Source organism: Schistocerca serialis, chromosome 1 (assembly GCF_023864345.2).
Source record: "Schistocerca serialis cubense isolate TAMUIC-IGC-003099 chromosome 1, iqSchSeri2.2, whole genome shotgun sequence".
NCBI classification, from domain to species: Eukaryota; Metazoa; Arthropoda; class Insecta; order Orthoptera; family Acrididae; genus Schistocerca; species Schistocerca serialis.
The window spans coordinates 1,158,999,737-1,159,014,079 of NC_064638.1; the positions used below are offsets into that span (position 1 = coordinate 1,158,999,737).

General features: G+C 41.2%; 1 protein-coding gene across 1 annotated transcript; it reads left to right on the forward strand.

Annotated features, from left to right (window-relative positions):
- Positions 1-3,227: 3,227 nt before the first annotated feature.
- On the forward strand, positions 3,228-13,968 carry LOC126418109 (tubulin alpha-1 chain-like). Its single transcript, XM_050085168.1, has 5 exons — positions 3,228-3,248; positions 12,309-12,531; positions 12,639-12,940; positions 13,033-13,560; positions 13,672-13,968. Exons 1-5 carry the CDS (start codon positions 3,228-3,230, stop codon positions 13,966-13,968), a joined length of 1,371 nt encoding a protein of 456 aa, XP_049941125.1.
- The last annotated feature ends 375 nt before the right edge of the window (positions 13,969-14,343 follow it).

Below are 14,343 nucleotides of genomic sequence, written 5' to 3' on the forward strand. Positions count from 1 at the left end.
TTTAATTTAGTTTTTAGAATAATGAATTTTAAATGAATAATTTATGTTTAGTTAAATGAAAATTTCGTTTTATGGGTGTAGATAAATTTTTGGTTGGGGATATGGTGAAATTAAAATCTTGGTTTATATCCTGGAATTTTAATCAATGTGTTCTTTGAGCCATAACTCTCATTTATATACTACTCATAGCATTTCTTTCCAGGGTATAAATAATATGCGTACCGAACTTGTTTGACGTATTTCCCGTGGTTTAGGATGAGCTTTTAACTGGTGGCTTTGCCTGTATACACACATGTTAAATATATTTCACACATTGTTGCTGTTGCAGTCTTCAGTACAAAGACTGGTTTGATGCAGCTCTCTGTACTACTCTATCCTGTGCAAGCCTCTTCATCTCCAAGTAGCTACTGCAACGGACATCCATCTGTATCTTCTTATCTGCTTAGTGTATTCCTCTCTTGGTCTCTCACTACGATTTTTATCCTCCACGCTTCCCTCCAGTACTAAATTCGTGATGCCTTGATGCTCAGAATGTGTCCAACCAACGGATCCCTACTTCTAGTAAAGTTGTGCCACAAATTTCTCTTCTTCAAATTCTACTCTGTATCTCCTCATTAGATACGTGATCTATCCATCTAACCTTCAGCATTCTTCTGTAACAGCACATTTCAAAAGCTTCTGTTTTCTTCTATATTTCCCATACATTTAAAATACTTCACACGTATTTGTGCACATATTTCACCTGTATCTCTAGCGATTTTCGCTCTGCAGTTTCATTTTCACGTAGCTCATTGTTTACTGTGTGAATACTGTCTGCAAAATATATCTCGAATACAAAGAAGTAACAAATTAAAACGTCGTGGTTAATGCGGTAGTTTCACTGCATGAACAGTGAAACTGGGTAAGAGATAAACTTCTTTACTTTTATCATTTTATGAGGGCTCTCAGCGAGAAAAAGTTTCGTAAAGGTTTGAAATCGCGACCCATGCGACAGCGAGCGCCACCTTATAACATGTCTCGAAACAACACCCATAAAAACGAGATTTGTACGGGGTTCATACCTCAGGTTCTGTTGCTGGTAGAAAGGTAGGGTCAAGGATTTTGGATAGCCCTTCGGCTAGGGACCATTTCATCTTACTGTAAACATCCTACAATACATGGTCGAAATTTGAATCTTACACAGTTCCTACAGCTTAGGCAAATGGAGCTAATCGTATGTTTTTTTGCGTCATATGTGGTCTGTGATGCGCTTTAATGGGGCTTATGGAGCCACCATTTAGTTCATGGGCCATAATGGGAAACATCCAAAAAATATGATTTTTGGGTACCAAAACTGAGCCGCGGATTCCAAGACGGCTATGCACAGCAAATGGTTGATAGTCTTATGATATATTCCTAAGATCCCAATCTCGAACAATCTGGAAAATTTGCTTGATATCTTTATTCGATTCCGAGGTACAGAGGCTGAAAGTTACCTTACTTGTATACGTCCAGTCCTTTGTGAGGGGAAAACGTACTTTATAAAGTGACGTAGCACGGAAAAATATGCTGTAAAATGTCTTCGTTATCATCAGAAAGGTTATGGCAACCCCTTGCTGCAGTACTGAAGCACACTGCAAATTTTTTTTGCAGTTAAAATCGGGTCTGAGATGTAAAATTAGCTGCGTTATTTCGATTTCAGATAAGTAAACTATCAAATTTTTACTGATGTCTACAGATATTTTCATATGAGTGACATGACTTGGCGTGCAGGGAAGAGAAGCGAAGCTGACGAAAAATGCTCCTATTGGAGCACAAAAAAAGCGAATATGCTCCTGTTTATGAAAAGACTGACTGAAAAGTGGGATACCAGCTGCCTCCTTCCACCTCCCACAACACGTTCAAAAATTTTCCCAAAAATTCTGGCATGCAAACATATTCACGCTTTTTATGTTGAGAGAGTGGGTAACAGACGCAAAAGTACACTACTAGCCATTAAAATTGCTACACCACGAAGATGACGTGCTACAGACGCGAAATTTAACCGACAGGAAGAAGATGCTGTGATATGCAAATGATTAGCTTTTCAGACCATTCACACAAGGTTGGCGCCGGTGGCGACACCTACAATGTGCTGCAATGAGGAAAGTTTCCAACCGATTTCTCCTACACAAACAGCAGTTGTCCAGCGTTGCCTGGTGAAACGTTATTGTGATGCCTCGTTTAAGGAGGAGAAATGCGTACCATCACGTTTCCGACTTTGATAAAGGTCGGATTGTAGCCTATCGCGATTGCGGTTTATCGTATCGCGACATTGCTGCTCGCGTTAGTCGAGATCCAATGACTGTTAGCAGAATATGGAATCGATGGGCTCAGGAGGTTAATACGGAACACCGTGCTGGATCTCAACGGCCTCGTATCACTAGCAGTCGAGATGACAGGCATCTTATCTGTATGGCTGTAATGGATCGGGCAGCCACGTCTGGATCCCTGAGTCAACAGATGGGTGGGTACGTTTGCAAGACAACAACCATCTGCACGAATAGTTCGACGACGTTTGCAGCAGCATGGACTATCAGCTCGAAGACCATGGTTGCGGTTACCTTTGATGCTGTATCACAGACAGGAGCACCTGCGATGGTGTGCTCAACGACGAACATGGGTGCCAGACAGGAGTACCTGCGATGGTGCGCTCAACGACGAACATGGGTGCATGAATGGCAAAACGTAATTTTTTCGGATGAATCCAGGTTCTGTTTACAGCATCATGATGGTCTCATCCGTGTTTGGCGACATCGCGGTGAACGCAAATTGGAAGCGTGAATTCGTCATGGCCATACTGGCGCATCATCCGGCGTGATGGTATGGTGTGCCATTGGTTACACGTTTCGGTCACCTCTTGTTCGCATTGACGGCACTTTGAACAGTGGACGTTACATTTCAGATGTGTTACGAGCCGTGGCTCTACCCTTCATTCGATCCCTGAAAACCCTACATTTCAGCAGGATAATGCACGACCGCATGTTGCAGGTCCTGTACGGGCCTTTCAGGATACAAAAAATGTTCGACTGCTGCCCTAGCCAGCACATTCTCCAGATTTCTCACCAATTGAAAACGTCTGGTCAATGGTGGCCGAGCAACTGGCTCGTCACAATACGCCAGTCACTACTCTTGATGAACTGTGGTATCATGTTGAAGCTGCATGGGCAGCTGTACCTGTACACGTCATCCAAGCTCTGTTTGACTCAATGCCCAGGCGTATCAAGGCCGTTATTACGACCAGAGGTGGTTGTTCTGGGTACTGATTTCTCAGGATCTATGCACCCAAATGGCGTGAAAATGTAATCATGTCAGTTCTAGTATAATATATTTGTCCAATGAATAGGCGTTTATCATCTGCATTTCTTCTTGGTGTAGCAATTATATGGCCAGTAGTGTAGTAAGTACTGGAAGATAGTAGATAGTGACTGTGGTGTAGAAAGAACGAAGGAGACAATGGCAGTGTGAGAGACAGAAAGGGAACCAATGACAGTGAAACATAGTTGACAGTGAGAGAACGCTAGGAAAAGAGTGAAGGAAACAGGGTCCTTGGGAAAGTAATAAAGACAAGGAGAGAGTGGAAGTGGGTGGCAGCCAGTGATAATGAGAAACAGAGTCTATGACAATGACAACAAGGAAGAGAGAGATAGTGACAACGAGAAGAGACAGCAGTTGTGGGAAGGAACGAATGAGATAGCAGTAGTAAGAGAGAGAGAGAGCAAGAGGGAGGCAGCGACAGTGAGACGAGACTGTAGCAGTACGACAGTAAGAAGGAGAACGTGGCTGAGAGACAGGAGACAAGAACAGAGAGAGACACGAGGAGATAGTGACACTGAGTTGGGCTAAATGAGTGAGTGAGAAAGGGCAACTGGGAGTGGATGGCTATGAGAGACTTCCAGCGATAGAGTAGTGGGTGAGAGCGAGTTACAGCTAGGGGAGCTTGTGGAAGTGAGAGATAAGCAAGATGTTAAAAAGAGCGCAAATGTGTGCGCATGCCAAAATTTTTGAGAAAATTTTCAAAGCCGGTGGTAGGCAGAAAACATCTTCCGAAATTGTACTAAATGCTTTCTCTGGGAATTACTTTGAACAATTAGTTCATGAGCCCACACGAATTGTAAATGGTTGCGAAAGAACACTCGACCTCTTAACCGCAAAAAATACTGATCTAATAGAGAGCGTCATGATGGATACAGGGATTGGTGAACACAAGGTCATTGTAGCGAGGCTCAAAACCGTACCAACTAAAACCACTAAAAATAAACGCAAAATATATCTATTTAAAACAGCAGATAAAAATTCGCTTCATGCGTAAGAGTCTCCATTCCTTCCAAGCTAATTATCTAAGCGTAGACCAGATATGGCACAAATTCAAAGATACAGTATCGACAGCAATAGATAGATTCATACCGCATAAGTTAATAAGAGACGGGACTGATCCACCATGGTACAAAAAACGCGTCAGAACACTGTTGCAGAAGCAAGAAGAAAGTATGCCAAATTCAGAAGAACGCAAAATCCCCAAGACTGGCGAAGTTTCACGGAAGCTCGAAATTTAGTGCGGACGTCAATAGTTTCCACAATGACATATTGTCTCAAAATATGGCAGAAAACGCAAAGAAATTCTGGTCGTATGTAAAGTACACCAGTGGCAAAAAAACAGTCAATACCGTCACTGCGCCATAGCGATGGAAATGTTACCGATGATGGTGCCACTAAAGCGGAGTTACTAAATACAGTTTTCCGTAATTCCTTCACAAAAGAAGACGAAGTAAATATTCCAGAATTCGGAACCAGAACAGCTGTTAGCATGAGTGACATTAAAGTAGATATCTTAAGTGTTGCGAAACAACTCAAATCACTTAAGAAAGGCAAGTCTTCCGGTCCAGAAGGTATATCAATCAGGTTCCTCTCAGAGTATGCAGACACAATAGCGCCTTTCCCAACAATCATATACAACCGCTCACTTGACGGAAGGTCTGCTCCTAAAGAGTGGTAAGTAGCACAGGTCACACCGATATTCAAGAAAGGAAATAGGAGTAATCCATTGAATTACAGATCCATACCACTGACCTCAATTTGCAGTAGGATTTTGGAGCATATACTGTACTCGAACATTATGAGTCACCTTGAAGAAATTAACTTATTGATACATAACCAACACGGATTCAGAAAATATCGTTCTTGTGCAAAACAGCTAGGTCTTTATTCCCATGAAGTAATGAGTGCTGTCGACAAGGGATCTCAGACCGATTCCATATTCCTCGATTTCCGTTCCTCACAAGCGACTGTTAATCAAATTGCGTGCATGTGGAGTATCGTCTCAGTTGTGTGACTGGATTCGTGATTTCCTCTCAGAGAGGTCACAGTTCGTAGTGATAGACGGTAAATCATTGAGTAAAACAGAAGTGATATCTGGGGTTCCGCAAGGTAGTGTCATAGGCCCTCTGCTGTTCCTGATTTATACAAATGATCTAGATGATAATCTGAGCAGCCCCCTTAGATTGTTTGCAGATGACACTGTAATTTACCGTCTTGTAAAATCATCAGACGATCAATTCCAATTACAAAATAATCTAGAGAGAATTTCTGTATGGTGCGAAAAGTGGCAATTAGCACTAAACAAAGAAAAGTGCGAGATCATCCACATGGGTACTAAAAGAAATCCGATAAATTTTGTGTATACTATAAATCGCACAAATCTAACGGCTGTCAGTTCGAGTAAATACCTAGGAATTACAATTACGAGCAACTTAAATTGGAAAGACCACATAGATAATGTTGTGGGGAAGGCGAAACAACGACTGCGCTTTCTTGGCAGAACACTTAGAAGATGCGACAGACCCAGTAAAGAGACAGCCTGCATTACACTTGTCCGTCCTCTGCTGGAATATTGCTGCGCAGTATGGGATCCTTACCAGGTAGGACTGGCGGAGGACATCAAAAAAGTGCAAAGATGGGCAGCTCGTTTCGTGTTATCGCGCAATAGGGGTGAGAGTGTCACTGATATGATACGCGAGTTGGGGGGTAGTCACTGAAACAAAGGCGGTTTTCTTTGCGGCGAGAACTTTTTACGACATTTCAATCATCAACTTTCTCTTCCGAATGCGTAAATATTTTTTTGACACCCACCTACGTAGGGAGAAATGATCATCATCATAAAATAAGAGAAATCAGTGCTCGAACGGAAAGATTTAGGTGTTCCTTTTCCCCACACGCCATTCGAGAGTGGAATGGTAGAGAAGTAGTATGAAAATGGTTCGATGAACTCTCTGCCAGGCACTTAAGTGTGAATTGCAGTGTAGCCATGTAGATGTACCCACGTTTCAGTCAAATCTTTTAATAAACAGGAGCATATTCTACTTTTTGCGGTCTGATAGGAGCATTTTCGCGATGATTATGTATAAATCATGAAGTGGTCTCATTTTCAAATTCTGGAGGAATAAACTACTAATATTTCGATCTTCGTGAGCTACACATCTTCCCCCCTTTTGATATTCGGGTGGTTCTTATAATGATAGCGGTTCTTTCCAGACAGTTAATAGTACGTGTACCGATTTTGTTTGAAATCGGTCCAGTGGTTTAGGAGGAGATGTGGAACATACGTATATACATACATCCTTTTTTATAATATGTACGGACACTGAGTACTGCGCAATTGACCATCTGAGAGCGGTATTGACGGTTTGCGACACACATTGAAACAGACTGCAGAATTTTAAATATATAGACTCTCGCTCAGTTTATTTGTTCCGTGTAAGGGTGGTACTGTGCAATGCGCGGCAGTTCCTGCAGTGACTTTGTGATTTTTGAACACGTAAATAACCGATGCAGCGAAGCGATGTGAATATGAATACATCAAGAACAGATAGATGAAAGACAGCAACTGTTGAAGTGTATTCTTCAGGGGAGTAGTTTGATTGCTTATTCAGTAATTAGCTGTGGAGCCATTCGACAAAAGTGTGTAAGTGCAGGGAAATAACACTGCAACTGCTTATTTGTTCGTTTCAGAAGCTTGAATTATTTATTGCAGAAATACATAACAGCCCCACCTACCGATGCTCTATAATACTGCATTCGTATTTTACTATTTTCAGGTTTATAGATCGCTTCCAGCGTTGTGGGAAGTGTAATCCGATGAGTACATGAAAAGTATCTTTTTTGTGTAAAAGTCTCCCAATTCGATGAAAGATTCCTCGTTCGTCCTTAAAAAATTTCAATAGTCTTCTGGCTCTGCTGCAAGATCTGTTAGCACGTTAGTGTGGCCGTGTGTAGAACACCTTCCTCCAAGCCACTTTTTCGTTCATTACCACTTCCTCTTGCTTCTTCTTCATTTTTTTCAGCACATAGTGACTGCAATGGCAGTACGTGCAAGTTCTACATCATCGAGCCCCGACACGTTCACTATGAAGGAAGAGTTCTACCTGACGCTTCCTGGGCACAAACCTCCTTTTATACTGGAGGGTTCTCCTCACATGACATCTGGTCGTCAATTCCGCATCACATAGGGGTGTGCGGGTACTTTTGATCGAATAGTATAGTTGGCGAAATCGTCAGAGCTACATACACGATTCATAACTGGCGGGGAAAAGTAGCTACCCAGCAATATGTACAGCCACAGGAGCATGTTGATACTGGAGGTTACCAAGAAAGTGGAGAAGCGTAATTACGGGGTGTGGGGCGGGGGGGGGGGGGGGGGGGGAAGGGGGGAGGTTTGCATTTTACAGCTTCTGTTTACGGGGCATTTTTTCCTGTTTTCGTCAATACTACCACCTCTCTAAATATGGAAATCAGAAGGCTTGCAGTAAAGAGATTTGTTTCACAGTATCGAAGATGAAGAAGTGCTCGTAAGTCTTAAGGTATCCATTGTAGTGTCCACGTTTCCTAGACTTCTTTTCTTCTGATGATCATTTCTGCCATATCCCTGAGTGTTAACCATTCCTTCTGTGCCAAACTGTATGTATGCAATTTGTAAATGTGAAGCACTGCTGTGACGTTTTAGATAAACGAATACTAAATAAAGAGTTCAGCCCACCAGATTTGTATAGCCTTTCCTCCGGTATTCAGTTTCCTTTATACATAGTCTACCAACTCGAAATACGGGATTTTAGTGTTGTAGACGTGGTCTGTCCCATAGCCAGATGTTTCGCATGCCTTTAATTTTCTTGATACGTTTTCGTACGCATCCCTAAGTGAATGATCTCTGCACTACAGCTCAACTGATGTCAATCCCCATCTGCGTTTAGATCGCGTAGGACGGCCTTAAGCGCAGCAACACGTTGTTCATTTTGTAATCCAGCAGGGGATGGTGGCGCTGGAGAGAGAGGGGCGGGGGGTTTGGGGAAGAACAGCTGCCTCTTAGTGATACCTGAGTTTTCAAATATGAAAAAGGACCTGTAACCGTAGGCCCGGATTTTCATGACTTAAAAACCTGAAAAATCATAAGTAAAAAGACATGAAAATATCAATAAAATGACGTAAAATTATATAAAACACATGTAAAATGCGTTGTGAAATGAACTAGAGTAGTGAAAAACTTTGTAGGATGTTGGCTCTGAAATTACTAAAGGATAATTAATTTTAGGTCCCTAGGCTTTTTTTTTAAGAACTTTCATTCTTTGCAGGTCTACGATAATTGTTGTATAACCATCATAGAGCTAAGGTCCCACTATGCACTGGGTGCGCAAACTTGAGACGAAGCATAGCACAGTTTTGTATGAGAATGCTCTGGCAAAACAAAACACACACAGAGGAACGTCCGCACTGCGGGTGGGCCCATCATCTGTTGTTCATTGACGCATGACACTGCAAAACCTTCAAATGTTTGGATTTTCCGAGTCAGTTGGCGCGACACAGTGATGGACTACGAGAAGCTAATGAGCCTGGCAAAGCACAAAGATGCCTGTGGGACCAAAAGACGCCTCACAGTGACCAATGAAGACGGTATTATACTTGTGGTTTTTCCTTATTTGGCCCAAATTCCTAAAAGCGTTTTGCGTTATATTTAAAGAATTATTATAATAACAATTCTTACTGGTATTGAGGGACAGCTGTAGTATGGCGGATTCTCTGCCTCTTTCCTGTAAAATAACCTAAGTAAAATTTAAGTGAGTCAGGAGATGAGTCGTGGTTGTGTCACAGGCTAAACATGAAGGCAAATTTACAGGTGGAACGTCATTGCCACTTAAGGACCTTAAACCACTTCTGATATAATTTGACAGGTTTATGTTAAATCCCATTTGTTCCTAGACCGTCAAACTCGTGAGGAATTTTGTAATGATAAAAATGACAAGTAAAATAAACTGCCACGAAAAACGGTAAGTTTTGAATGACGAATAGTTCGCGAGATCGTTGTGAAAAAATCACAGTTATGTCAATAACGCAAGTACCAGATATCACAACGGTAGTATAATTTTTTTGCAGTTGCTAAATGAAGGAAAGATGACGAAGTTATGGGAAAATGAAAAACATGTAATAATAATACATCTGACAGAAAACGGGGACATCTAAACGATGGCCTTTCTTCACTCAGTTGATCTTCCTGAAGGATACCATCAGTACAAAAAACATCTGAAGCAACACTGATAATGAAACGCAAAGTAATGCTGCTGATGACGAAGATACAAGCGATAATGAGGCTGAACCGAACAAAACCTGTCATACTGAAGAGCAGTTTACCAATAATGGAGATAATTTAGATGATATCCAGAGACAAGGAGCACAACCTGAAACCCAAACAAAGCCTACAATGCAAGACAAATGTTTCAAGCGCCTACGCAGAAATAAGAGTCAGAAGACAAATTATGATGAGAAACTACGAGAGCATGTGAAAAGTAAGGCCTCCCAATTTTTCACGTTGATGCTCTTCGAGCTTCTTAAATTAAACAGCCTTTAGTGTTATTCATGACTACATAATTATTTCTCAACATAGCCACCCTGGCGACGAACACATTTCTCCCAACGAGAGACCAGTTTGTTGATATGGTCACTGTAGAATGTTTGACTCTGTTGAATTAGCCATGACCTCACCTCTGCTAGCACCGATTCATCAATATCAAAGTCAAGGCCTCGAAGGTGTAGTTTTTAAGTTTTGGTAACAGATGGAAATCGGATGGTGTCAGGTAAGGACTGTACGGAGGATGATCGATGACAATGATTACAGCAGATGTCGCGGTACTCGTATGTGGTGAACGGTTGGAAACTTGATTAAGGCCGCTGTTTCCCACGCACCTCGTAGTTGGTAAACACACCATCATATTACACACTGCAATTTGGTGTCCTCTAGGGTTGAAACTTGCGTCGGTGGTTCGGGAAATCGACCGAGTAATATGCATACCATTTAATACCTCAACCGATATTGAGAACAGAGTAAAATTTTAGGAGGCATTACTTTCCAGCATGTTCTCATTCTTGAAACTGAAAAGAAGTTTTCCTTTTTTCAAAAAAAGCGAAGATACGTTTCTCAATTTTAGATGAGTTTGTTACATCTGTCTGAGCTTCCTCCACATACGAAGTTGAGCATACATGCAGAATTAGTGAGGGTCCTCATAAGGGAACAAGAGCAGTGGATCTATCTTCAATAATACTGAAGTTCACCACCTCAAACTTTGTCTTCTGGATACACCACTACAAACGACCTCAGTAGTACATTGCAGATTTTTGCTACAGTGAATTTAATCCTCAGTAAACGTGTCGCTTTTTACAAATTCGGTTTTACATTACTTTTGAACGACTTCTTTGTAAACACTTTTGTTTTTACAAGCTGAACTGCAATAATCTTCGTAATGTAGGCTTACTCGTTAAGGATGAATGACGCTGTCGGATTTATCGTTTACAGATCTCTTAAACGAATGTTCATATAGTCGGATATTATTTGTGTTGAACATAAGTCGTCGATTTACCTCTCTGTACTTATTAGTTGAAGATCTTTCTACCAAAACAAATCAGAGAAACACTTCGATAATACTACGATTACTTCATTAAAATGATTTTCACGTGTTGCGTGTATAGTTGTTTAGTTAAACATTTCTTTTATTTTCAGCACTCCGTGCTGTTGTCGTAATTGGGCGCATTCTAAACGAAAACGTCGCAGTTTAAAATTCCTCCGACGTCAGGTCACAGGCGGTGCCATCACAAGGTACAATGTTTACATAAAACACACGTATTTACCTTTGGGGAACCTTAAGGTTATTTTCCGTTTTACACGTGTAAATGAGTACGAAGTTGGCAGGTTGTCACTTTCAAAGAAATAAAAGGCAGCAATAGCTTCCAAAATTACAAAAAATATACCAATTTAAGGCATGGGCTGCTGCTGTAATTCGTCTGCAAGAATGATTTACAATTTACCCAATAGCAGAGCGCGTTTGAAATCAGCTAGCGCAGCGACCAATCAGAAGTTCCAATGCATGCTTCACTACGGAGTTTACATATCTAAAATCTGACGCAGCTGTGACTTTAACTTCGGAGCTGGACAGCTTCATACATTTCAGACGCGGCCAAAGTTCGCGATTTCGTTTTTTACTTTGCTGAATTCTATCGAGCGACAACAAAATGGTAAGTTACTTCTTAACATTGATTTCATTAACTCGGGCCAAATTTTGTGAAATAGGCAATGAAGTTGAGGGACTTGATTTTGTTAAAGTTTACACCGGAATGTTCGTAGTTTGATGTTAAGGTGTTAAAGACTGTTAACGGGAAGAACATGAATGATCATATAAACTTTTTGCGATTAGTTGTGAGAATAGCTTTTGGATCAGATGAAGCACGAAGCGTTTCAGTATTGTTTTCTGTATCTGAAATTACAAATTTGGCCGGCCCCAGTACACAAAATGAAATGCATTTACCGCGCAATTTTTGGTACGTAAGTCTTAATTCCCACAAGAGCATAACTTAAGCAGAATTAAATTTCACGTTTGTGGTCAGCCGAAATTAATTATTCCCATCCGATCTAAATTTAAAACAAAATCGAACGACATTAATGGCTGAGAGTTGATGATTTGAAATGATTCATCGTCCAGCTTCGATATTTCGATGAAGTTCCGGCTGACATTTTATCATTTTTCATAGTTAAATTCACTTCTGTTGGGACAGTTAAGCGTTGTGGTTTCGATCGCGATTTGCTTAGCCAGAGATGCTACATTTAACAACGAACCCTCTTGTATTGACTCACAAACTTCACGCGGATACACATTTCTTCAGGACAGTATTAGGAAACAATTCTAGTATTTTGAATAAGCCACAAAATCTTTACTCTTAATGTTTGACGATATGGTCATTTAATATATTTTTTTCAGCGTGAATGTATCTCAATCCACGTTGGCCAAGCGGGAACCCAGATTGGTAACGCATGTTGGGAACTGTACTGTCTTGAGCATGGTATCCAGCCCGATGGACAGATGCCATCAGATAAAACTATAGGAGGCGGCGATGACAGCTTTAACACATTTTTCAGCGAAACCGGCGCTGGGAAGCACGTACCCCGTGCTGTATTTGTTGACTTAGAACCGACTGTTGTTGGTAAGTTAGGCAGCATACGCTGTTTCTACTCCGTGGTGTACGCCTATAAATTATTTCAGTGGTAAACTACAGTTATTATCTGAAGTTTTACGTTTTTCATTTTGCAGATGAGGTGCGTACAGGCACCTACAGGCAGCTCTTCCATCCAGAGCAGTTGATTACAGGTAAGGAAGATGCTGCAAACAACTATGCCCGTGGGCATTACACAATTGGAAAGGAAATAGTGGACCTTGTACTGGACCGCATTCGCAAGCTTGCTGACCAATGTACTGGGCTTCAAGGATTCTTGATCTTTCACTGCTTTGGAGGTGGCACTGGTTCAGGCTTTACTTCACTCTTGATGGAACGTCTGTCTGTGGATTATGGCAAAAAGAGCAAACTGGAATTTGCAATTTACCCAGCTCCTCAGGTAAGAACGTTTCGTCAAAACTGAAGCTTGTCATTAAGAGATTTCGCGAAATATGTAGTTTTCTGTGACTAAGTCATAATTGTGTTCTTCAGGTATCAACAGCAGTTGTAGAGCCGTACAATTCCATCCTAACCACTCACACCACCTTGGAACATTCAGACTGTGCTTTCATGAGCGATAATGAAGCTATCTACGACATTTGCCGCCGTAACTTAGACATTGAACGCCCAACGTACACCAATCTGAACAGGCTAATTGGCCAGATTGTATCCTCAATCACGGCATCTCTTCGCTTTGATGGAGCTCTTAATGTGGATCTGACAGAATTCCAGACCAACTTGGTGCCCTACCCTCGTATCCATTTCCCACTTGTTACTTATGCCCCTGTCATATCAGCAGAGAAGGCTTACCATGAACAACTGTCTGTGGCAGAAATAACAAACGCCTGTTTTGAACCTGCCAACCAGATGGTGAAATGTGATCCTAGGCATGGAAAGTACATGGCATGCTGTATGCTATACAGAGGAGATGTAGTGCCGAAGGATGTAAACGCTGCCATTGCAACTATCAAGACAAAGCGAACCATTCAGTTTGTGGATTGGTGTCCAACTGGTTTCAAGGTTTGTGTGACTGCTATATTGCTATTAAATATTTAATAATTGATCCACTATTGTAAGGCACATAATGGAGATACTGAGTTCGTTTACTAAACTCCCCTTTACTTGTTACAGGTGGGGATAAACTACCAGCCTCCTACTGTGGTACCTGGTGGTGATCTTGCAAAGGTACAGCGTGCTGTTTGTATGTTGTCAAATACGACTGCAATTGCAGAGGCCTGGGCTCGCCTTGACCACAAGTTTGATTTGATGTATGCCAAGAGAGCTTTCGTGCACTGGTACGTCGGTGAGGGTATGGAGGAAGGAGAGTTCTCAGAAGCTCGTGAAGATCTGGCTGCCCTTGAAAAGGACTACGAAGAAGTCGGTATGGACTCTATTGAAGGAGAAGGCGAAGGAGGAGAAGAGTACTAAGATCCACAAATGAAAAAAATGACATATTTAAAATTTTGATTGTGACGTCATTAAAGTTGTAAGTGTTGTTCTTATTTTTTTTAAAAATTGGAAGGTGCTTGTCCATCCACTTTTTATGTAATAAAATTTTTTTTGTCTTTTAAGTTGTGTGATACTTACTTAAGAACTCCTAAACGAATAAGAGGAATTTTAATCAACAAATTGACTAGTCATCATTAGGGAGAAGCATAAAAATGTGCATTAATGGTATGCTTGATAGCAAAACATCGCTTCTTTTGCTGTGGGTTCTCCGTCAAAATATAATTTTACTGACGGGTCAGTTTATTGAGTTTGATTACAAGTAACCATTTCCGTGACTTCATCTTATTTCCTGAA

What these genes read in the sequence shown, in the direction of transcription:
- LOC126418109 (XM_050085168.1), top strand. Translation starts at nt 3,228, where the DNA reads ATGCCCAGGCGTATCAAGGCC. An exon ending in TGCCCAGGCGTATCAAGGCC is followed by an intron (nt 3,249 to 12,308) that starts GTTATTACGACC and finishes TATTTTTTTCAG; the next exon opens with CGTGAATGTATCTCAATCCA. An exon ending in GGTGTCCAACTGGTTTCAAG is followed by an intron (nt 13,561 to 13,671) that starts GTTTGTGTGACT and finishes TACTTGTTACAG; the next exon opens with GTGGGGATAAACTACCAGCC.